Source organism: Rhinichthys klamathensis, unplaced genomic scaffold (assembly GCF_029890125.1).
Source record: "Rhinichthys klamathensis goyatoka isolate OS25496 unplaced genomic scaffold, OSU_Roscu_1.1 h1tg000036l_1, whole genome shotgun sequence".
Lineage (NCBI taxonomy): Eukaryota > Metazoa > Chordata > Actinopteri > Cypriniformes > Leuciscidae > Rhinichthys > Rhinichthys klamathensis.
The window spans coordinates 4,837,941-4,864,711 of NW_026606584.1; the positions used below are offsets into that span (position 1 = coordinate 4,837,941).

Here is a 26,771-nt window from a genome sequence, read left to right on the forward strand (position 1 = left end):
AGCAAAGTAAACACTGCAGGTCTCGCGCTGCTAAATGGTCACAACACAGAAATAACATAAAACAATTATTTAACCAGAATAAAATGAATCATTACTTGAGCTGACGAATTTTGGATGTAGTATTGCTAATTGAACGATTACTGTTAATACATTTGGGGAAATACTGCTTCATAACAGCTCTCTGCAACTCAGGAACAAGATACAACGGAAACAGGTGACAAATTAAAATAAAATTACTCTGTCATATCCTGCTAATTTATTATATATACTTATATATGTCTATGTTGTATTACTTTATTTATGACTATGAAGAGATGGAAAGCGGTGGGTGTGATGGAGGTCTGCCAGAGGATCAGACGAACAGGCAGGAAGAGGCTCCGGGTGAATTCACTGAGCCTAAAGAGGTCTAAACTCTTACACGAACCTTTCATTTTTATTATTCTAAAGACATTCATCATACAGATGGTATCAGATTTGATAACAGCGTTTTTTACTTTAGTTTTTCAATTTTCCCCAAAATCAGGGCAAATAATGTGAACTCAAGTTTTTTTTTACTATACATATTTTAATGTAGAGTGGCGTTTATTAGAACCCGAGCACCGATGGTGAGAGGACCCTATTGTTTTTGCTCTGTTTATTATTCTTCTTCTTCTTCTCTTAAAAGAATCGCTTTTTAGAGGGCCTAAACATGCTCAAAAACTCATGAAACTTTGCACACGCTTCAGAAGTGGTGAAAATTTACGTGTGATATGGTTTTCAAAATTGGGTGGGGCAAATTCGGTAAATTATTGCCCCCAGATTTTGCCCCGGCTCTACGTTTCACGTACAGGTATGAAATTTGGTACATACATGTAATGACCCAATACCTACAAAAAAGTCTCTTGGAGCATAGCCCTAAACACAACAGGAAGTGAGCTATTTTGAACTTCCTCCTAGATTTTTCCTCCTTTTGCATTTTTCGTAATTTCCTGATGTTGTACTTTAACGAACTCCTCCTAGAGATTAAATCAGATCCACATAATATTTTGTCAGTCTAATCTTAAGGCCTTTGCGACGTTAAATTGCGAAGATCTAGAGTTTTCGTCAAAGGATGTGACCTCGGCGGCCTGACAAAAATGTAGATGTGCAAATCCAATTTCAGCCTCTGGGTGAAATATGCATCATCAGATAACTTCTGTGTAAATGATGCAGTTCCGATGTTGCTAGGCAACCACAGACAGCCTGCAGTAACTCAGGCATACAATGTCCGATCTGCCCCAAACTTCACATGTGTGATAAGAGTCCTGTCCTGAACACATGACCATCCTCATATTAGATTATTGTAATAGCGCCACCTGCTGGTAGCAGGAAGTGTGATAAAAATAAATTACTTTGACATAGTCCTCCGGCTTAAACATGCTCGAAAACTAATGAAACTTTGCACACACTTCAGAAGTGGTGAAAATGTACATGTGATGTGGGTTTCAGAATTGGGTGGGGCAAATTACTTTAACATATTCTCCCTATATTTACATACTGCCCACCGTGCTCTGTCTTCCTAAAGCCACCGGGTGGCGGTGGCACGGGTGCGAGGGCCCTTTCATCGCTGCTTGCAGCTTTAATTAATGATTGTATTTATAGGTGGAATCAATGGAGCTTTCAGACAATTATGACAGAGACATCAATCATGCTGGGACCAGTGGATACTTTCAGTTGGACAATTCTGGTATCTTAGTTTCATGTAAAAACCTTAACATTATTTAGCCTATATTGAAGGATTTACTGGTAATTTCACTTTTTGTTTAATTTGTTTATGTACAGATATAAACAACAGGTGGACACCTGTTATACCACAGCACACTCTCCAGCTGGAGATCAGTGACATTGAGGCAGAAAGTAGAGCCGGAGAGGAATATGAGGAAGAGGAAGAAATTGTGGTGCTGGATCCTGAGCATGTGTGTAAACCTAATGTGTTTTTTTCCCAAAGCAGTAAATTTTTCATATTTTTAATACATTTTCTGATGCCCCGTGTTCTTTTTTAAAATGTTGTACTCTTTAGCCTTTAATGAAAAGATTCCAGTCTGCATTGAAAAAAACCCTCAGTGATCAGGTGGAGAGATTGCACCTTGAGCTCCGCGAGAAGGTAAGAAATCTGTCAAAAAATTATTGGTAGTTTCGTCTACAAGTGATTGATATGGGTATTTCTTCATATAACTACACATGCATACTGGCCAGAAATGACTGATTCTGTTCTTCGAGAAATATATGCACACACTTGCATACAAACAGAGGCCAACGAAACTAATCATTATTGCTCTGCTGCAGATAGTAATGGAGAAGGCAGAGGCCCAGAGGCGCCATGAACTTGCTGAAGAGGTATACATGGTCCACAAGATGTTGGCCAGACTCCAGGCCTCTCTGGAGGCAAGTCATGAGGGCAATGCCCAGACTGTTGCTCATCGTAGACAGGCCCAAGACCAGCTGGATGGGGTAAAAAATCAGTACCAAGATATTGCCAGTCAGGCCAAAAAACAACAAATGCAAGGTGAGAAGATCTATCAGTGTCAATTTTAGTATTATTTATGTACTATTCAAGTTTTTATAAAAAAAAAAAAAAAAAAAAAATCAGTTTTATTTTTAATTCAGTTTTAGTTTTTATTTTCATTTTATAATTTATGTGCTTAAACTTACACTTATTGCAGTTAGTTGCCAAGGCAACATTTCTAATTTTAGTTTAGTTTATGTTTTTTAATCTAATGTTTATATTTTATTTCAGCTTAATTTCAATTAACAAAAATGTTTAGTTTTAGTTAATGATAATAACCCTGCTATTAACAAAAATAATGAGAACATTTTTACAGTAGAGAACATTTTCCTCTAAAAATAACATCACATTTCAAGATAATTATTTAAATAATTGCGATAATTGAATCTCCTGTTGTTCATTAGTTCTGATCTCTCAAATAAATTAATCTGTTAGTTGGCAGATTGAAAATGATTTGAAAATAATAATTTTTACAATTCTGTTTGGTAACGCCAGTGGTGCAGACAGAAAATCTCTGTAAGTCTTGCCTTGATCATGTGCTCTCTTCATAGTCTCGGAATTACAATCTAAAGTGGACAACCTGGCCCTAAAGTTGCTCTACATGCAGGAGGCCAATAGTGACCTGCGTTCGGACATCAAAGCAATAATGAATGCTTCACACAAAGTCCAGAAAGAGAGAACTCAGGCAGAGGAGCAAAAATATCAGCAGGTGGAGTTCTAGAGCACATGCTTTTGGTCAAATATGGCCACTTCATTTGTTTTAGCACATATGAATCACTCATATAACTAATTTAACCAGAAAATTATAGTTCTTCTGCGTTAATGTTATAAAAGTAAAAACAAATGATAAAATGCATTCTCCCCATTTCATTGAAGCTCTAATAGATGTTTGTTTATGCACCTCTCTCTTTCTCTCTGTCAGGATCTTTATGTTGAGCGTTTGACCAAGCATGTGGAAAAGCTTTCAGAGCAGATCTCTCTGTATGAGGTTCAGATCATCGCTCAGACTGATCAGACAAAGGCTGCAAAGGAAGCTCTTTCTGAGGTTAGAAACCTCTGCAACAGATCATGTGAAGCATACACACTTAAATTTGATGAATTTAGTTATGAATTTTAAGCGCTATGAATGCATTTCACTGGATACTGTACGTAACGTTTTAAATTTTAAATATTATTGGGATCAACAACACTGACTTTTAAAGTAAATTTCCATACTGTTCCATTAGTACATTTAGTTCCATTAGTAGCATTAATTCTGCCTTTAAAGGGAGTCAGATAAGAGTTAATCATTGACATAATAACATTCATCAATAATGACATTCAGTGTACTACCATTCAGAAAGTCTCTTATGCCTCTTATGTGTTTATTTGATACAGTAAAATACAGTAAACACACCAATTTTGTGAAATATAATTCAAATTTAAAATAACTGTTGTGTTTTTCACTTGAACAATTTAAAATACAATTTATTCCTGTGATGGCTGAATTTTCAGCATCATTCTGTGTCACATTCTAATATGCTGATTCGGTTTCGGTTTTGAAACATTTCTTATTATTGTCAATGTTGAAAAATGATGTGCTGCTTAATATTTTAGTGGAAACCTTTATATAATTATTTTTGGATTCTTTGAATAGAAATGAATAAAAAGCTCAAAAGAACAGCATTTATCTGAAATAGAAATCTTTTGTAACTCTTTTTATGTAACTGCATTTCTTTACTGTCAATTTGAATCAATTAAATAAATACTTGGTTAATAAAAGTATACATTTCTTTCAAATAAACAAAATCTTACTGTTCCAAACTTTTGAGTGGTAGTTTACAATTTTCTATAGGTACCATTTCAATTACATATATCAGTTTTTTCGTATATAAGGCCTATTGTCACACTCTCACTTAGTTTGGACATAGAGTGTTTCTCAAATGGAAGGCTGCATCCGACTTTGTCGCTGCATGTCGCTAGTCTCTGTACTGTGAGTCGCTTGTGGGCGTTCCCAGTGCTGTCGATCCAATGTTATTGGTAGACTGCACGTTTGGCCATATCTTTAGAAAATCCAATCTCAAAAGATATATCAAGTCAAGTCAAGTCATCTTCATTTATATAGCGCTTTTAACAATGGATTGTTTCAAAGCAGCTTTACAGAGATAAACATATAATTTAAGGTAACAGAGATTGTTTTGGTTTTATAGCGGTTCTTGAATAATGTTATTTCCAGCTAAAGTTAATTTTGATTGATTCACCTCCGTCGAAATGATCAGACTTTAAACGCGAACCTGTGATTAACGCTGACGGCGTTCACATGCACATTCAGAATTGATTCTATAGTTATGTGCTTTTGAAAATATGTGCGCAGGTTTGTAATTCCATACAACCCATGCCTAAACAAACTACTTGTCTTGCCTATAAATTTTGATACAGAATTTTGTTTTATTTTATCACTTCGGGGTACGCGAACAGAAATTCACAACGCTTTATCGGTAGAGTGGGAAAGGGATCCTCCATAGGGAGAGGATAGTTGACACTATATAAAACTAAGATATCAATATCATTCTAATTTCACTAGGAATTAGACTTAAAATAATTAAAAGTTACATCTGCTGTTGGAGAGTGTTTTGTGATATAAACTACAGCAGTGCTTACTGCATTAAACATCTATCAACAAATTAAACTCACTCATACTGTCAAAAATTACCAAAACGTCATTCGAATTTGACAATCAATTTTCTTGTCCCTAATAATCAACATAATGCAGGGGAAACGGCAATATGAACTGCAGCAGTGCTAAACTGTTCACTGCATCATATAATATAACAACACACAAACTTATCAATGTTTGAATCAAACTCACTAAGACTGCCGAGAGTTTCTTTTCCACGCATCATTTTAATATATCCATGTATGTGGTTACAGTCAAATCATAACTGAAATCACACCAGAACTCCTGTCTTGTCTTGCTTGCACTTGAGACGGTAACGTGAGCTCCACAGTCTTCATTCCTATTGGTTGTCGCTAGTGAAATTCGCTTCTAATTTGCATAAAGTTAAAATTTCTGAACTTTTATTGTGTTTCTCGCATCGCTTGACATGCCTACATTCTGTCGCCAACGCTCACTGTCGTTTGTGCCGCTGGAAGTCGCCAGCGCTCCATTGAAAATGAATGGGATCATGTCGCTTTGTTTCTGCATGTTGCTGGCGGTGTGAACGGGGCTTAAGGTTGCATGCATATCTCGGCTGCCACGTCATCAAACGTCACTGAAGGCCATCTCAATTCCCTGGAAAGCAGCCTTAGGCCCTGTCCCAAATGGCGCACTTCATGCGGACTTTCGGTCTCGTGGACTTAAATTGCGCGTGCTCGCCGAGTCTACGAGTCCGTAGGCCGTCCCATTTAGCATTTTAACGCTCTGAAGTGTGCTCAGCAGCGCCCCCTTTGTACCCTTGAAGCGGTCTTCTGCGAAGCCCGCATAGATGCAGGCTCCACGCACTTTAACTACCCAGGAATCCTTGCGAAAGGCCAATCAGACAATGGATGGGAGGAGATTTCGCTCACGGACAATTGTTAACATGGCTGACAAGAAAATATTTAAGTGTGATTATCATTACGGTTTTTATGACAAGTTTATACAAACATTATGATCATCGACCAGTGGTTGATGTCTCAAACATAGGCTAATAATAGCGAGCTGAATAATACGATCGCATTATGATTCATTAAATAAATAGAACCGAATGTCAGGGCTTTACTGAGTCATATGTAAACACAACAACAATAGGCAGCATATTTCCCCGAACCTGTAGCTCCTGTCCATAACAACAATCAGACCGTCTTCCTGTTTCCGGCGTGACGATCGAGTCTGTCCCAAAAATACCTCTCAATGTGCCCTCGCGGACTCGCGCTAAGGGCCCTATAGGTCTGCACTACATGACGTCACCGAAGTGTGGACTCTGAGGAAGTCCACAAGTCCGGAGTGTGCCATTTGGGACAGGGCCTTAGTTTCGCGTCCTTGATTCAGCCTGTTTTGAAGGATGCATTAGATGTATCCTTCGTGGCCTTAAATCACCCACAATCCTTTGCACACATTCCAATTCACGAAAAGAAACTGAAGGAGAATGAGTCGGTACTGAGCTTGTCTGAGTTTATTATGAAATGTAAAACAAAAATAATGTTTTCGGACATGAAAGCATAGATGTTATCTTTTGTTTAGCTGTAAATTAATCACTAACACTAAACTGACAGTAACTTAAGCCACTGGGAGACGGCTGTCATTAACTGTATTGCATTAATAAAAAGCCAGTTAATATAAAGATTTGAAATACAGTATTTTTTCTTAAGTTTTAACAGTATTTTCGTGCCGTGACTGTGGGGACGGGAACATGTGTGACGTAGCCATGCGCTCTTACTAGAACGTCTCATTCTAGCATTTAATTGATGAGAAGAACACTAGCCTACAAGCCTCAGAAGGACTGAACAAGGAAGGACGCTGTCTTGGTAGGATGCAGCCTTCCGTTTGAGAATCATCCTTTGTGTTCAGTTTGCACCATTTCCGTAGTTGAGTTTGTTGTCATGGTTTCAGATTAGTTGTCATTTAGTTCAGGTGTGTGTCATTAATTATCCTTGTTTGCACATGTACTTAAGTTCATCTGTTTCTGTTCATTGCTGTTGGGTCTTGTCTGTGTCTAGATGTGTTATATGCTGCTCTCTTTTTGTGGATTACTTGCGTGTGGATTTATTTAAGAGTGCCTTTCATCTTCATCATCATGTTCGTGTACTTTCTACAACACAGCAATGTGACGCGTATAAAACCTTCACATTTTAACACTTTCATCATTCAAAGTTTGTCTTGACAAATCTCTTTTAGTGTATTAAATTGCACTTAGTTTAAGTTCCTTTTAATGTTACTCCTTAAATTCAATTAGACTCAATTCTGCATCCTTTTTGCTACCTCCATTCAAAATTCATTTTAGATTTAAAAACTTAATTGTAATTTTAAAATGCTTCTAAATTCAGTTCTGAATTGCACACAACCCTGCCAGGCACATACAAAAATATGTGCATAAATAAATATTTGCACATGTCACCCATGAACCCGTGTGTGTGCTATAGGCGCAGCTGGAACTGGACTCAGTGACTGTCGAGCGTAGGCAGTTACTCCAGCAATGGAACAGCAGCCTTTTAAGGATGAGGAGGAGGGATGAGGCTTACACTGCAATGCACGAGGAACTGAGGTGAACGTGATGCTCATGATGTTTGAGTGTGTATGACCCAGACAACAGTATTGATGTGTATTGACGTCCCTCCTCCAGGCTGGCCAATGATCAGGTGCGCTCTCTGGACACAGAGATTGAGGGCTATAAAAAGTCCATCACAAAGGTGGAAGAGCAGAATGAGCATCTCACTCTGCGTCTGAACCGAGCCCAGACTGACTCCACCACCTCACGTAAACTCATCACATACTCCCAGAACCACCAGGAAGTCCTACAGTCCCAGTACAGCACATATACGCGAATGCTGCAGGAGACAGAGAAGACCCTCAGCACATTGCGTGGGGTACGTCATTCACATCATTCTACAGCACAAATATGGTTAATGAGCACCAGTCTGAAGGTTATATATGGGACCTATGTATTTCTTTCTCTTTCAGGACCACGAGGTGCGTCAGTCCGAGTTCAAGGCTCTCAGGAAGCAGATGGAGAAAGAGTCTGCAGTGCGTTTGGACCTGGAGGACCAGATCATGAACAAAATGCAAGAGCAGCTTACTCACAATAATGCAGCAAAGTATTCACGCCGACTGACTGATAAAACTGTAGGACACAGGAGAGAGAAGGTAGGATGCTGTTAGCTAACCCAGAAATGCTCACCACTCATTAAATTATTGTCATAATTGCACATTTAATAATATGCAACTATATAATGTGCCTCTCATATAACCAAACCTCACTGTGCCAAAAAGTTAACTTTCATGAAATGAAAACATTAGAGACATTATTGTCGTTGAATCTCACAAATTAACATGTCACTCCAAAATTAAAAGAAAAAGAATATGAAATAATATTGAAACCTATTTTAGGACCATTACAGTTTTTTTTTTTTACACGTTTTTGTGACTTTGTTCCTAACCTCCCACCCCCAATCTCATTTGTGTTAGGTATCTGTACATGTTACTTCTCAGTCCACACCTCCCCCGTATTACTGTATTACAGTAAAACAAATATTGAGATTATTAATTTTTTTCAGCATAAATTAATGGCAGTACAACAAATACTACCATGATGTATAAATACTTTACAATTTAATCCATCATCATTATTTAAACATTATAGTAATTACAACTAAGTCTATTAAAGATGTTATCTTTTTCAACATTGCTGCCTTCCTGTTGCCCAATTTGAGAATGGCGCTAGCAATGCCGCAAGAACTGATCAAATGTTTTCTTTGAATGCAGTCTAAGTGTCACAGTTTGTTGTAGGCAAAAGAGAGGTTTAAGGTGAGGATCTAAATGCAGCAGTCTTTATTAACCAAAACCCAAAACTCTGGAACACTAGAATGCAACAGGAGCACAGGAAACAGAAAGTGCTCCTTTGCAGAAAAGCAAACCAACCTTGACAGTGACAATAAAGGACTAAGAACTGAACTAAACAGGGTATATATATATATATATATATATATATATATATATATATATATATATATATATATATCAGGGTTTCCGTTGTCCGGTAATTACCGGACATTGGCTGGGAAAAAAATGAAATGTCCGACAAAATTAAATCTCTCCGGTCAAATTGTCCGATTAAAATTGCGTAATAATCCCGCCCCCCTAACACAATATGAATTTGAGAATAAGCCTAAAATGTATAAAGCAAAAATACACCGACCTTTGGCTATGTTATAAAGGAACAGGCTCTACCGTTTGAAAGTTATTAAACAACATCGCATGCTGCATTTCAAATAAAGCGCACGCCTAGAACAGCTGTAATATAGACCTAAACAACGAACGATTGAGTGAGACGTTTCAAATATGGCCAGGCCCAGGCAGGCTAGCCTTAAAGGAACACTTCACCATTTTTTTTTTAAATTGGGGTTATTCATGGTCTCCCCTACATTTAGATAGGCGGGCAAATGCATGTTTGGAAGCACAGGCGAAGCACTGCTACTTGGGCGCAGAGATATCACGCAACACCTGAAATAAAGCTTGCCACAAATAACGGGCCAAAGTAATGATTATGCATGAAACATTTGAATTATTCATAAAGTTGATACATTTATAAAGTTGACGATGCAGACTCGCCATGTTCGCAGTAGTGAACGCGCCTATAGAGAGAGGTGTGCACGCGCCTCCGTGTCCTGATTATATTGTCCACTATATTTGCTTCTTATTTATTAATCCAGGCAAATTTGTTGATGAAACATTGATTAAAATTAAGATACAATTTATACAAAACGAAATTTTCAAGCAAAAATAATATTCAAAGATCGCTGGGTTGATTATTATTCGAAAATCACACCCCTCCACCACATGCACGTACACATGCATTAGGCTACACACCAGAGCATGTGAGCAAAGCGGAGCGGTGTGACACTTATTATAAGTTAAAAAACGTAAACATACGTTTCATATTTATAAATAATATAATGTTATTATTTTTTTATTTCATCTATGTTGATTATATGAAAAGGGAACCCCATGAGATGAGTAAGATAGGATCATAAGATGACCAATATATTGGAAAACATTTGGAATGGGTCAGATTTTGACCACTTATTTAGTTTTGTTTTGTAGAAAGCCTTTCTTTAAAGTTTATTTCGTTTTGTATAAATTGTATCTTCATTTTAATCAATGTTTCATCAACAAATTTGCCTGGATTAATAAATAAGAAGCAAATATAGTGGACAATATAATCAGGACACGAAGGCGCCGGCGCATGCACACTACATATGAAGTGTGCATTTCTCTCTAGGCGCGTTCACTACTGCGAAGATGGCGAGTCTGCATCGTCAACTTTATCAATTTATCAACAATTCAAATGTTTCATGCATACTAATCATTACTTTCGCCGGTTCTTTGTGGCAAGCTTTATTTCAGGTGTTGCGTGATATCTCTGCGCCCAAGTAGTGCTTAGCCTGTGTAGAGTCTCTGCAACGGCGATAGATTGAAACGCGCGTCTGAGTGAAGATTGCGCAACTCGCGCAGCGCGTCGTCCATGCAACTGATAGCAGCGGACACGAGCGCGCTTGATTTCAAAAACAACTGATTTTAGCGCTAGATCTCTTATTTAACGATAGCGAACTAAATGAATGATCTGCTAGTTAACTGGAGATGTTTTATTTATTTGTATTAGGTACATCCGTGCCTCAATGTTTCAAAAAGTGAATGTGTGTGAAACCATAGTAAAAAACAATTGGTGTTGATTGACGCCAATCGGACGTTCATGTTTTTTTTCCGTCTATTTGAAAGTTAGGCTAATAATAACATGTTGCATTCTATACGGCCTGATTATGTCATTTTTTAAGTTACATAGCCTGCCTCCAGTTTTCCTCAACTTGACTAATTAAGAGGCGATATTTGACCGGCATATCATCAAAATGTCCGTTAAACGAAACCTCTGCCGGTCACTGTGACCGGCACCATTTTTTTCTGGCGGAAACTCTGATATATATATATATATATATATATATATATATATATATATATATATATATATATACACACAGTATATATGACCATGATTTTGAGGTGTAATAGGACCTGAATGTGTTCTTGACAGGTTTCATAAAAATCAAACTTGTACATTGTATGTGATTTCTTAGGAGGCTCAGTTAACTAAATTGGAGAATGACATCAACACAGTAACACTGGAGGGGCAAGAGGTAGTGACACATCTGGATTCTCTTGTTGCATTTCAAGCTGAACTTGAGCAGGAAATGAGCCAGCGACACTTGCTGCTGTCTTCTCGCGAGACAGAGATTGCTAAACAGGTCACAGAGATTGAGCGAAAGCAGTCCACGATCAGCATCTACAACAAGAAGATCAAGGATATTGTGTCCAGTACTGGGGTTAGACCACACATTTCACACTCAGTTCATGTTTTAATGTATGGATGTTTTGAAAAAGACATGGACCTCCCTTTTCTCTGATGGTTACAATAAGTCATTGCATCCATCTAGAGTCTAGACTATTGCATTTCATATTGTAGTTACTGTAGATACTGCATATTTACACTGTCAAATGTGTGTGTGAGAGCAGCATGAAGACCTAGGTCCTCTGGAGATCCATGCAGCCACCTTGTCTAAGGAGCTGGAGGAAGTTGGTGCTGACATTAAAGAGCAGCAGCAGTTGTGGCTTTGGCAGCAGGGGGAGTTAGTGAGATTCACTCAGGAAAAACAGGCCCACGGCTCTTCTGTACAGATCCTACGAACACAACTCACAATACTGCAACAGAGCAAGATCAGGAAAGAGAGTAGGTACCACTTTTCACACATATACACACACTGTTCTAAAAGACTCTGTAAACTATTTCTGCACCACTAGTTGTATTAGTATTTGTAATTGTATTTGTATTAGTATTAGTATAATAATAATAATAATAATAATGATGATGACTTGTAAGTTTCCTAACAGGTAGTAGTTACATTCTGTGTGGTATTAAAAAAAGCAGCATAAATCATAATTAAAGGGATAGTGTTAAAAAAAACCTCACCTTCATGTTATTCCAAACCTTTATTACTTTCTTTTGCATAATAATATATTTCAAATATATATTTTTTCTTTACAGTTAAAGTCAGTGGGCTCCAAAACAACATTCGACGATATATTAAAGATTTACTGAACAGAGAAAATTAGCATGAGAGCGCAATTCCCAAAAAGCGCCGATGGGAGTGGAAAGTTCAGAGCGTGATCTACTGACGACATGCAAATTAAAGAACACAGACGCAAACTTAATAAATCACCTTGCATGATTAATCTAAATACTCCCCTTCCATAATTTTTGCATCTGAAAGGGAAATGTCAGCCGCAAAAATAACTGTCCATGCCTTTTCAGCGCTAATATTTCACTGCGTGACTTTAGTATATATTTATTTATTTACCTTTATTTTACCAGGAAATAATCCCATTGGGATTCAAAATCTCTTTTTCAAGGGAGTCCTGGCCAAGACAGCAGAATAGTAGTTCCATATTAAAAATGTAAAAAAAAAAAAAAAAAAAAAAATATATATATATATATATATACAAACATTTGACAGAAAAAGACATTTGGCAATTTAACATCATCTCAACATAATCACCAGCAGCGCTCAGTAACAGCACATGTGCATTATCCTAATTTTAAACTGGTTCATTGTCGGTAAATGGTCAAATTTTAGCTGAATCTGCCATTTATACCAGGAAGAAGGTGCAAAAACTTTAAAGGCACTTTCACCGAAGACAGTTCGCGTTCGTGGGATATCATACATGATTTGCCCATGTGATCGAAGATTACATTTCCTGGTAGTGTCTTTAGGAGTCAGAAGAGAACTTAAGTAAGAAGGCAGTTTACAAAGTGTGGCCTTAAAAAGAAAAATATACCAGTGCTCTAGCCTGCGATTGTGCAAAGATGGCCAACCAACACTCTCATACAAGCTACAATGATGAGTACGGAAATTAGAAATAGTTACAAATCTTAGTGCTGCATGATATAATGAATCCAGCATTTTCAAAGAAGATTGATTTGCATGCATGTATAAAATATCACCATAATCCAGCATTGACATAAATGTTGTTTGTATAAGTGTTTTTCTTGTACTAAAAGAGAAACAGTCTTTGTTTCTATAATAGAAACCCAACTTTACGTTTTTTTTGTTAAACACTCTATATGCTGTTTGAAGGACAAATTTTCTTCTAAAAAGAAACCAAGATATTTAGACTGATACTCGTTCAACTACTTTCTCATCTAGTGTAAAAATTTGACAAGCATATTCTGTTTTCCTTGATTTAGAAAAGCACATCATTTTAGTTTTATCTGAGTTTAGTACAAGTCTCAATTTATGAAGATTCTTCTGAATAATTTTAAAAGCAGTTTGCAGATCTTCTATGGCACTTGTCAAAGATGGGGCAGAACAATACAAAACGGTATCATCCGCATAAAAATGACACTGCTTTTATTACGTTCTGACACAAGTCATTTATATAAATAGTAAATAAAATAGGACCCAAAATGGACCCCTGGGGGACACCATTTTGTATAAGTAATGAGTTTGAGGACACACCATCAACCTGAACACTTTGTGTTGCCAAACCATTTGACAGCTTTTGGAGACAATCCAATATCCACCAATCTCTGAGACAGGACATAGTAGTCAACTGTGTCAAACGCCTTTGAAAGATCTTAGAGCAGCACAATATTCTTTAGAATCAATAGCACTTATAAAATAATTTAGCACTTTCATAGTGGCAGTGACAGTGCTATGTTTTTTAGGAAAACCCGACTGCAAATCATTTAAAATGTTTTTTTGTTACTAAATAGTCTTTCAACTGGTCACTTATAAGCCCTTCTAAAACCTTGTCTAAAGCAGATAGCTTAGATATTTGCCTATAATTATTTGGATTTGATCGGTCACTACCCTTCAATAAAAGAGTGACATATGCTGACTTCAATACACTCGATATTAATCCAGTTTCAATAGCCAGTTTTGTCCCTAGACAAAACGTAGTCTTGTCTCATCTGTTGTTGTGTTGCATGCTCAAACAACGATCCAGAAGATATAAAGTGCTGGTTTAGGGAATCTAGCATACTTTTCCTGTCTGTAATAATTGTATCATTCAACTTCAATATATTTGGCATGACAGTATCCTTAGAGTCAGAAGACAGTGATTTATAACTTTCCAAAATTTAGAGGGATTAGCTGAACTATCACATATTTCATTTAAATAAAAATCTGCTTTTGCTTTACATATTTGAGTGACACATTTGTTTCTCAGGTGCCTAAAATGTTGCCAGTCTGAGCTATTTTTGGATTTCTTTGCCATTGACCAAGGAAGATTACGGTCAAGAATTAGATCAGACAATTTCTCTGAAAACCACGGATTATCACTCCCTTTAATCTTATATTTCCTAAAAGGAGCATGCTTGTTTATAATGTCCAAAAATAGTGATTTAAAATATTGCAACGCTATTTCGGGCTCCGGTATCAAATTCACCCTGGTCCAGTCACAAAGATTAAGATCAATAAAAAAAGCTTGTTCACAGACCGACGTTTACATTTCGATATCCTGGTATCTCTCACACCAGCAATAGTCAAGTCAAGTCATCCTCATTTATATAGCGCTTTTAACAATGTAGATTGTTTCAAAGCAGCTTTACAGAGATAAACTTAATATAATTTAAGGTAACAGATTGGTTTGGTTTTATAGCGGTTCTTGAATAATGTTATTTTCCAGCTAAAGTTAGTTTTGATTGATTCGCTTCCGTTGAAATGATCATTTGTTATTATATTAGGGGCCGCTAAGATGACACCATTCTCTCTAAACAGACTTTAAAGGGTTAGTTCACCCAAAAATGAAAATTAAGTCATTAATTACTCACCCCCATGCTGTACCAACCCCGTAAGACCTTTGTTCATCTTCGGAACACAAATGAAGATATTTTTGATTAAATCTGAGAGGTGGATCACTGCTACATAGGCTGCCAAAGGGAATGATACTTGACGGCCCAGAAAGTCATTAAAGAAAATGTTTAAATATGTCATGTGCCTACAGTGGCTCCAATATAAGTTTATCAAGCGACGAGAATACTTTTTGTGCGGAAAAAAAACAAAAATAACGACTTTATTCGACTATTCCATTGCTTCCTTGTGGGCCTGAGACGAGAGTTCAAGAGATTTCCAGGACGCATGCGCGAGAACTGACATTCTTCTTCTACTACACAGCGCGCGTCGAAGAACGCTGTACATAGTAGTAGAAGAAGGTCAAGAAGGTCAGTTCTCGCGCATGCGTCCTGGAAATCTCTTGAACTCTCGTCTCAGGCCCACAAGGAAGCAATGGAATAGTCGAATAAAGTCGTTATTTTTGTTTTTGTTTTTGACGAAGACAGTATTCTAGGTTATTACGTGAGGACGCTTTTTGTCCAATAATTAGAATCTCTGTTTTTTCAGAAGTAAGTAGTAGGAAATTACTAGTCATCCAATTTTTTATATCAGCTATGCATTCCGTAATTTTGTGAATTGGTAAGTTTCGTTAGGTTTTGAAGAAATATACAGCTGAGTATCATCAGCATAACAGTGAAAGCTAATTCCATGTTTCCACAGTGACATGGAATTATAACGCAGTGATCGCAGTATATTATTTGTAACGCATTTGTAATCAATTATAACGCAGTGATCACTCATATCATTTGCAAACACAGCAGTAGCTTTGTATTTCTGCGGCACATTTGTTAAAAACAAATCAAGGAGCGTAGACTTTTCGAGATGTTTAGGATTTGGCCTAGTAGGCGAGTCTATAATTTGGGTCAGATTCGTTGAGTCACAAAAACTTTTAATTTGATCAGATGCAGGTGTTAGCCAGTCGGTCCCAATTTAAGTCACCCATTAAAGCCAATTCTGTATATTTTATAGATGACAAACAATCAGACAATGAGGACAATGTGTCCTTTGGCGCAGAAGGAGGTCTATAGCATCCCGCAACTGTCAAAACATAATTCTGCGATAAGTCAATTTTCAACACTTGCAATTCAAATTTTCTAAGCACAGACTTGGATAATTGTACTGTTGCCTGTAAACATTTTTTTACATAGATCGCCACTCCTCCACCTTTAGCACAACGATCAGTACGAAATAAATGATACCCCTCCATATAAATATAACTATCAGGAGTGGATCTAACTTAATGTTAATACCGCTACTGGCCTTTTCACTTCTAATTCTAATTAGCAGTGTTTGCTGAAATCCTGAGTAATTTATGGTCTGTTGAAAGTACTTTTGTTAATGCTTTTTTTTTTAAAGTGCATTCATAGAGCAAGCCTTTCATTGATTGTTTACAGTTTAATGGAAGTTGCTCCCATAATTCGCGCAAAGCATCATGCGGCGTAGGAAAAAGGTGGATAACTTTAAGTATATCAAGTGCAGACCTTTTTACCATTTGTCCAAAGAGAACAAACAAAGCTTAAAGTAATAAAATGAGTCTGATAAATACATTATTGATATCATCCTCTGCGTATGTGTGTTGGTTATATTTATTTATATAAGGTGAGATGGAGCAGGAGCAGCGCGAGCAGACGGATCTGGATAAACAAATCAAAGCTCTCATGGCAGACATGGTAAAACTGAACTCTCTGCTCAGTAAAAACAGCGATCTGAATCAAGCCCTGCAACAGAGCAACAGTCTGATGGAAACAGAGTTCAGACAGAGACTCAAGGTACAACTCTACACACTGTGTAGCTTAATGTGGAAATTCAGGCCTTTTCCTTATACACAAATTTTTTCTGTATTCCTCTGTTCTTATTCTTTTCATTTCGTCATCTGTACTATGTCACACCCTTCAGTAAGAAATAACTGATATTCCTTTGGGATTTTGTCTATTTACTGTATAACAATAAAGGGCAGGTATATACTAGATAGTAAATCTAGTATACCTGGATACCTTTTTTCAGTGTATACTAGATAGTAAACACACAAAAGATCAGCAGTTATGTAAATACTAATCAGTAGTAATGTAAACACAATACAACATGTTCTATTCTATAACACAAATAAAACTTGGTAGAATATCAATGGAAATTTTGAAGTTTAAACAAATGATTTAGCTTCCCATTCTGTTATAGCAGACATTTAGCAGAGTTTAATTAGGTTATCACCTTATTTCAAGTAATTCTGAAGACCTTGATTAAGTTATTTTTAAATAGGTGTGGTGCTAAATTCTGCAGCACAGTGAACCTCAGAAGTTAGAGTTGAGAATCCCTAATGTAAACCGACATGTAATTATCACTCACATGATTTATTGTTAAATATACATTTTGAACAGTATATTTGTATCTATGTTGTGTGTAGGAGGCCGAGAGGGATTCAGTTGAGACTCAGTTGAAGCTGGAGAGGTTAAACGAAGAGAAAGAGAGACTTATCAACAGCCTAGTGGAGGCAGAGTGAGAGACACACACACACACACACACACACACACACACACACACACACACACACACACACACACACACACACACACACACACACACACACACACACACACACACACATAGTTAACTACATTAGTTAACAGGAACTAACAATGACAATACTTCTAAAGAATATATAATGTAAATTTCAACACTTACTGGTACATTATTAAAATCAAAAGTTGTATCTGTTAATATTATTTAATGGGCTCAAGCTAACATGAACAGTTTTTTTTATTAACTAACATTAACAAACATTTATAAATACTGTAGCAAATGCATTGCTAGTTAATGGTAGATATGGCATGTAATATTAACTGATGGGTCCTTATTGTAAAGTGTTACCCGAATTCTAATTAAATGCCTTCCTAAAGAAGATTTTTGGGCATCATTGGAGCTGAGTGAGCTGCTCACTCTGAACATGTCTTTTGCCCAAAAATGCTGTTTCGGTAGGCAGCTCACTAGGTTTGAGATACAGCCCTACACACAAATGCACATTCATGTGAATTCTCAGAGCATTTCCATAATGTATAGAATCAATACTGCAGAGCTGAACAATCAATGTTGTGTAGAGTTAATGAATGGGACTATATAGCTGTTTCCACTGTTTTGTGCATGTGTGAAGGCATCAGATCATGCTGTGGGAGAAGAGAACCCAGCTGATGCGAGAGACTCGCTCTGCTATAGATTCAGACATCGGACAGGGAGACATACGAACCATGAGAGCAGAGATTCACCGTATGGAGGTGTGTGTATAACTTCGAAAGATTACAGTTTTTTTCAATTGCCACATTTTCAAAACTCTTCATACAGTCTGCATTACCAACATTAATCTTTCCCAAACTGTTAATTTCACCTTCAAAACTCACTCAGACCAACAAAACAGATAAAACACAAAATACATGACTCAAAATAAGCTTGTTCCACCATAACTCTGGCAACAATTCTCATTCAGAAAACATGCATGTCATTCATAAAAACTAACAACTTAGCATTACATAAATCATGAACTTTTATTTTTAAAGTTTGAATGATTTTTTTTTTTTTACATAAATAATTGATAAGAATAATATCTTTTCATTTTACTGACATAAAGAATGAATGAGAAATTAAGCAATTTGGTTCTTTATCTTTACGTATAGTAATTTACATTAAAAAAATTAAAAGTTGAAACAACAACAAAATCCTGAAGCAATAATAATTAGAAAACAATAACAAGAAAAAAAAGTTCAAGAAAAAAAACAACATCAAAAAACATGTCTAGGATAATGCCGTATGTGCAGTACTGGAGTCGCAGCTGTGCAGGAGGCCTTTCTATGTGGAGTTTGTATAATCTCTCCGTGTTGATGTTGTAAGTTTGCCCGTAGATGTGAGTGTGAATATAAATGTGTGTGAGTGTGTTATCCCTGTGATGGATGTCAAGGGTGTTTTCCAGCATATGACCCGAGACGCCGGGAAAGGCTCCAGCCTCCCCACTACCCTACAGGACAAGTAGTTTGGAAAATGGATGGAATGGATGGATGTACAGTACTGTGAGGGTTCTAGTCCTCCCTCTCTCTGCCTCTCTTCTTTCCTCATGTGTCTTCTTTGATCCATGTTTCTCTAACAAAATCATTCTGAAGCCATCCAGATTTAATAAAAGATGACTGAAAAAATTAATTGTAGCCCCATCTATACTTATTTATAAGTATTACTATTCTATAAATATGGTTATAAAGACTCATTAAGACCTATACTGAATTATAAGAACAGTCATAGTTACATATTATTTTATCATTTTATAAATATATAATATTTATATTATTTTATAATTACTTATAGTCATGCATTTGCTTTTTCAATGTGCATGGTCATAATCCATTATGCACTGATTTATAAATGATCAACTATAAAATAGATCAATAGGTTACTGTTTGTCACCCCGGTTCTCTGAAACATCGAGTGGAGAGATCCGCCTATGGGAAGGGTATTCGCACCTGACCTCTGAAGAAGCATCCAATTGCACCAAGTCTGGCATGACAGACAGAAGCACGTGTCCAATGCCAGGTAAGGGACCCGCCCCTTACCGGGTGTATAAAACACCTGCACACGCTATCTTTCCTCAGTGAGCAGATTCACTTCTCATGCAGCAAGCGGGGCAAGCTTGGTGGATCTCTCCACTTGATGTTAGGGTTAGGCTTAACTTTTGGCGAGCCCTTGTCTTACCCTTGGCAAAGTCCGCTCTGTCATCCCTGCCGGTGTTGACTCCCTCATAACTAGGCCGGAGCTGGCTCAGAGACATTCCATATGTTCCTTTGCCCTAATGGCCAGTCCATATGTGTACCTTCCACATGATACCTCCCTCCGGTCAGGATGTGGACTCTGTAGCGCCTGCGCCCCTTTACAATTAGAAAGGGCAGTGTTATCCAACTTTCCCAGTGTTATCCAATAGTCTCACTGAATGGGTTATGCGGTCATCGACTTTTCTCTGCGTAAAGCCCTGTCCCATCTTCCACCCTAGTAGGTGCAGGGGGATCAGGTGGCTTACGTGGAGTGCCGGAAGGGTGCAGCAATAGTGGCACTTTGGTGGGGATCCCAATTTGTCAGTCATTCTGACGTAACTTCGAACGTGACTGACTGAAAGGGAACGTCTCAGTTACGTATGTAACCCTCGTTCCCTGAAGGAGGGAACGGAGACGTTACGTCCCGTCGCTACAGTTGCTGTACCACCGCTGAGAGGCCGGGTCACCGGCTCGGCTCCAAAGCGAAAACCTGAAATGCAAGCGCACCTGCTTCCGTATTTATAGCTGCACTGCGGGTGGAGCTCGTGATGCAAATCACGCATGCCAATGTCCATTGGCTCGTTTAGTTTACACTCAAAGGTGATTGGGCTCTCAGGCGAGATCCCAATTCGTCAGTCGTTCTGATGTAACGTCTCTGTTCCCTCCTTCAGGGAATAAGGGTTACATACATAACCGAGACGTTTTCACTTTACTTAAAGCCATTAATGATGTGTCACTCACAATATGTATTTATACGAAAACAACATGGCTATTAATAACAATGTATTCACTTATTTGACAGAAATAAATCTGAATTATTAAAAAGTCATTGCAACTTGTCATTGTAAGACTGATTCACAGTTTGGCCCGCATTGACTTCTGTTTCACTGAATGTGTGGAGAGTTTTGAAAATGTGGCTTCGGTATTGACCGATGCTTGTTAGCATTTGAAAAAAACTAATATACAGTTATATATAATATAAAATACTGTACAGTATTACAAGTACAGTAAAAGTAATGGACATTAATAAAAACGTGTGGTTTCAGTCTGAATGGATCTTATGTATGTGCCTAGGTTCGTTATGCTCAATTGATGAAGCAGCAGGAGAAATTGTTGAGAGACATGGAGTCAGTTGTGGCCAGACGTGAGACTATAGCTGTTCGGAGTGAGGCTCAGGCACGATCCGACCATAAGCAGCCCACACACAGCGACTACCACAACACTCTCCAGAGCCTCCGCCGAAAGATTCTCCATACTAAGAAGGTGTGTGTGAATCAAGGTTATTATAGTTTAGACCTTTTGTTTTACTTTGAATAATTTCATTTATTTATTTATTCATTTTGTTTAATATTTGTTAGTTTTTACTTAATTCATTTGTTTTTTCTAGTTTCAGTTTACTTTTACTGCTTTTTTTTTTTGTAGTAGAGCTGCTGAAGTTAAAATAGTTTCTGAAAATGATTAAATATTTCTGGTATACTTGACTGTATTTGGTCAGTGGTGGCATTCAAAATATTACAAAATATTTTTGCTTAATTACTGGTAAACTATACAATTGACCATTGTCCCAAACAACTGGTTTTCTTTGTAGCTTTGTAGAGTTTTGAGCACAAATCAATATTTATTGTCCATTTATTTATTAGTAAATAGCAATGTAAGGAGTGTGATAATTTCATATACACTCACCTAAATGATTATTAGGAACACCATACTAATACTGTGTTTGACCCCTTTCGCCTTCAGAACTGCCTTAATTCTACATGGCATTGATTCAACAAGGTGCTGAAAGCATTCTTTAGAAATGTTGGCCCATATTGATAGGATAGCATCTTGCAGTTGATGGAGATTTGTGGGATGCACATCCAGGGCACGAAGCTCCCGTTCCACCACATCCCAAAGATGCTCTATTGGGTTGAGAATGAGAACATGGATCCATCATGCCTTGTTACCACTGTGCAGGCTGGTGGTGGTGTAATGGTGTGGGGAATGTTTTCTTGGCACACTTTAGGCCCCTTAGTGCCAATTGGGCATCGTTCAAATGCCATGGCCTACCTGAGCATTGTTTCTGACCATGTCCATCCCTTTATGGCCACCATGTACCCATCCTCTGATGGCTACTTCCAGCAGGATAATGCACCATGTCACAAAGCTCGAATCATTTCAAATTGGTTTCTTGAACATGACAATGAGTTCACTGTATTAAAATGGCCCCCACAGTCACCAGATCTCAACCCAATAGAGCATCTTTGGGATGTGGTGGAACGGGAGCTTCGTGCCCTAGATGTGCATCCCACAAATCTCCATCAACTGCAAGATGCTATCTTATCAATATGGGCTAACATTTCTAAAGAATGCTTTCAGCACCTTGTTGAATCAATGCCACGTAGAATTAAGGCAGTTCTGAAGGCGAAAGGGGGTCAAACACAGTATTAGTATGGTGTTCCTAATAATCCTTTAGGTGAGTGTATATTCAAAATGTTAAAGAAAAATAATTCATGGATAATTTTATTTAAGTTAATTAATAAAATTTAGCCATGAAATGATAGCCATGAAAATGTCTTTTTGTCTAGTTTTAGTTTTCCAAATAGTTTAGTTTTTATATTTAGTATTTATATATTTAGTTTCAGTTAAATGTTTTTTCAAGTAATTTTTTTTGTGTTCAGTTTCATTTTAGTTAATAATAACAGTGTATATTATGACCTTTTTATCTTTTTTTTTTTTACAAAATATCTCTCACTGTTGTGTATATGTGGGTGCAGCAAGCAGAAGAGTGTGATGGTGTTATAGCTCAGCTGGAGGAGAGGCAGGGCTCTATGACCTCCAGCCTCCGAGACAAACATGTGCATATCAGTGACCTGCAGAATACCAGAGTGGTTCTCACCCAAGACCTCAGTGCGCTACAAGAAGCCAAAGAAAGAGTCAGTGCATCCACCAACAGCATACGCCACACACTTGCGACCTGGACACCCAGTGGTGCCCCAGCCTTTTGGAGCCTCACAGCTTTATAAGCCAGTTATATTATGGTTAAATCAACCTACTGTATGTAGAGCAATTTTATCCCACATAAATGTGGCGTCAGAGCGAGTGTGTTTACATAGACTTTATATTTACAAAGATAATCACAATCGCAGAAAATCGCATCGTATCACACACTTGAATGTTTATTCAATGCAAACATTTGCAAAAGACATTAACACTTGTGGGCAGGGGGTGAACGTACCAAAAGGTTTTTGTTTAAGTTCCATATATGCTTTGAATGCCACTTATGTGGTGTCACCAACGGTTTTCTTCTCTCTCCTGTAGAATATGTCTCGTCTGCCTGTGCTACAGGGTCGAGCGAAACACCTGCAGGCTGTTAAAGAGGGACAGTACACTCCGGTGGCAAGTGGAGACATGGCATTGGAGCTGGCTACACAGAAACATGAAGAGAGATTAAAAATGGTCAGCATAAAATCCACTGAAGATTCTCTGAAGTAAATTAAGTAGATCACAAGAATACTGGAAATCAAACAAAAAAACAGAAATATTGTATATCTCATGCAAAGCTAGTATATATATGCCAAGTTCTGTCATGAAACTCTAGATGGCGCAGGGTGATGGGTCCTTCAGGCAAGCTGATGCCATTTACATCGTTAACTATATGGTACAAGCTGATTCCTTTCGCATCTGCAGCCAATGAGCTTGATGCTCAATATTTAAAAAGCTGGTTAGCCTTTGCTTTAGCTTTTTGTAGCGTGCTTTCGGAGTTCCTCTGACATTCAACATTTAGATAAACAAATGTTCTTTTACTCCTAATCTCAGTGCATTATTGCGTTTGTCAGCCTTTTATTTTCTAAACTAGCAAACATACAAGTTCTAAAACCAAGTGTCATATTTTTTACTCTCTTGCATACGGTGTAGGAGTAAGTTACTAAGTATATAAGCAGCAGTGTTAACATAAGCCATTTGGTGCTGTTGTATAGACAATGATAATGTAGTCGATGTGTGAAAACGGTGTCGAAAGCATCACAGATTTGCATGGCATTGCGGTTGTATAATCATGAGTAATGGGTAGTGATGCTTAGTGATGCAACAAGATTAATTTCAGCAGTAAAACATTGAAAAAGCTTCCGTTAGTTCTGTGTTAATAATGTTCGGTTCAGTAATATTGTAAAGTTAATACATTATGAAATTAGTTCATCAATTAATCTATAAAGATGCTCTGGGAAAAAAAAACGGTAGCAGCATGCATAGCAAATTCAGTGTCAGTTGTTGGCTTGACTAGACGATCCAGAGTAATGAGGCTTGACAACAATGAAAGGTGAAGTAACATTTCATAAAAATTATGAATCAAACACAGATACAAACCAGCACGTAACAATGCAAGATAATAGCTGAAGGGCTTAAATATACTGGAGCAATGAGGAACAGGTGAGACTGATCAATTAAACAATGAATCAATGAATAACTATGGCAACCAAGGAAACAGGAACTAAACACACTGGAACTGAACACAGGCAAAGACAGACAAAGAATATCAAGAAAGGAAAGTCCATGGATACAGATAGAGAATTTGTAACATTCATATTGCAATGTTAGCAAATATTAACAGTAGCAGCATGTATAGCAAATTCAGATTGCTATGTTAGCAAATTCAAATTGTAATGTCTAGTTGTAGCTAAATTACAATAAATGAGAAGCTTACGGCAAGTGAGCCAAAAGTTTTGTGATATTATCAGTAGCCGAAGTAAAACCAATGGGGCAAAGTAGAAGCTTGTGATTTAAAAAAACAGTAAAAAAAAAAAAAAACGAATGATGCTAATTAATTCCTGCACTCTTATCTCAGGTCAGCTCCATTATCCAGAATTTGGCTGAAGAGTACCCTCAGCACCACAGCGCTCTCCACAGGATCAACCTCATATTAGCAGAACACCTTCACAATGGACTTCAGGGCCGCCAGTAACCCTGAAATACATATTACATGAAATAAAAGACATGTACATAGATACATACATGTTTGGCAGCTTTTGTCCTGGTTAGTACAAGGTCTGTTTTTATCAAGAGGTGGGTGAAGGATGTCTTCAGATACAGCAAAACAGTCCATGTTAAACTAACTTTAATGAATCAGTGTAAACACAGTTGCAACCATCTTTACTTTAAAAAGCATTGTGATTGAGTATCTTAAATAAAATCTCTTTTGAACACTTTTCCCTAAATTTCTTATCACTTAACCATGATTTATTTAAATAAATAAAAAATCCATAGGATATATACATATGATGAGGGTCAAAGAGCATCTACATTAGTGCAATGGCTTCTGAAATAACCCTGAAACAAAACTGAAAGCTAAATTACAATAAATTTGAAGCTCACAGCAAAAGATTTGTGATATCAGTAGCCGAAGTGAAACCAATGAGGCAAACTGGAGAAAAGCAGAAGCTTGTGATTTCACAAACCAACAAAACAAGACTAATGATCCTGGGTGGAGCTAAATTAACAGCTGGACAGATGTACAATATTGTCAGATCCATGGAAATGCATAATTTGTTTTTTTAATGATAAAATTCTTAATGTTGTACAATTCCTCAATAATTATTTTAAATGTGATTTGTTTTGACATGCATTAGAACTCTATATTAACATTAATAAGAATATGCTTCATCTTTTTAGTTACGTCACGCCAGTAGTAATGTTATGTTCTTCTTTGCGCTAATATCTGTATTCCAGCTAGCAGCGCCCTGTTTATATTATTACAAAAATGGCTAAACAGCTATCTATGACACATGTAAAAAGAAAAAGTCTAGACAAATTTGACCGGACAACTTGACACGTTTGTCTTTTGAAAGTGAACTAACAGATAATTAGGATTACAACAGTATTATCAACATCTTCAATTCAAAACCCAGCCCACAAGAATATAAACAATAAAGAATCTACACATTTTTTACACACATATTATATAATTAAAACAGTATATCAAAATTAACAAGATTGAACATGGATATATTTATACAGGTTTATTTCAGTTGTTAGAGGCAATTCATTAAAACATCAAGAGTTTGAACAACTCACTGAACAATGTAGTAGACCAATGTTCAGCTCCAACCCCAATTAAACACACCTAATCTAGCTAATCAATATCTTACTAGGCAAACTAGAAACTTCCAGGCAGGTGTGTTGAGGCAAGTTGGAGCTAAACTCTGCAGGACACTGTGTTTGGGCATCCCTGATGTAGACGATAGTTAAAGGCTAATCTGTATCCTAACGTTGCACGAAATGTATTTCAATCACAGACGACTGCTAATAAAAACATTATAAACTCTTATGAAAAGGCAAACAATGCAATGCTAAAACTATAGAAACTATTTTTACCTTACCTTATACCTTATTAAATAATCCATTAAATGTGCTGAGATACAAGGAGCGTGAACACGTGTGGTGAACAGCACATTCCAGGCCCCATTTTTTAATTCCTCAGGACCTCCAGGTGAAGCAAATATTTTTTCCATCTTGTTTGGACTTTCTTTGTTTAGAATATTGCCAAATGTATTCTGGTGGTGGTTTGGAAAGTGAGACATCCATCTGTAAAACCTTAAAGACACTTTAAAGACTAACTGTGTGCTTTATGGAAATGAGTTCCACAGTGAAAAGAAGGGTGTGCCGCACTGTGTGCCCCCTCTGATGCCATCAGCCAATCGCAGCACTGGAATGGAGAAACGCCAAACTGCAATCTCCTCATCAGAAAGTAATAAAGGTACCCTTTCAGCAGACAAATGATCACTACATAGGTGGGTTTTGGTGGTGATCCTCAGCTCTCCATCAAGGTGGCTCTTCACAAAATTAATCCACCTCTTCTTGATGTGATCGTATTT

The 26,771-nt window shown here is 37.3% G+C and overlaps 1 protein-coding gene across 1 annotated transcript; it reads left to right on the top strand.

The window, feature by feature from the left end:
• On the top strand, nt 1–24,932 carry ccdc40 (coiled-coil domain containing 40). The gene is made up of 20 exons (XM_056246159.1): nt 1–214; nt 313–404; nt 1,621–1,705; nt 1,801–1,934; nt 2,039–2,122; nt 2,305–2,524; nt 3,076–3,233; nt 3,447–3,569; nt 7,625–7,746; nt 7,825–8,068; nt 8,163–8,345; nt 11,330–11,575; nt 11,766–11,979; nt 16,742–16,911; nt 17,544–17,635; nt 18,288–18,408; nt 20,998–21,186; nt 22,680–22,838; nt 23,224–23,361; nt 24,746–24,932. The coding sequence occupies exons 2-20, from the start codon at nt 315–317 to the stop codon at nt 24,860–24,862; spliced, it is 2,889 nt and encodes a 962-aa protein (XP_056102134.1). The 5' UTR covers nt 1–214; nt 313–314; the 3' UTR covers nt 24,863–24,932.
• The last annotated feature ends 1,839 nt before the right edge of the window (nt 24,933–26,771 follow it).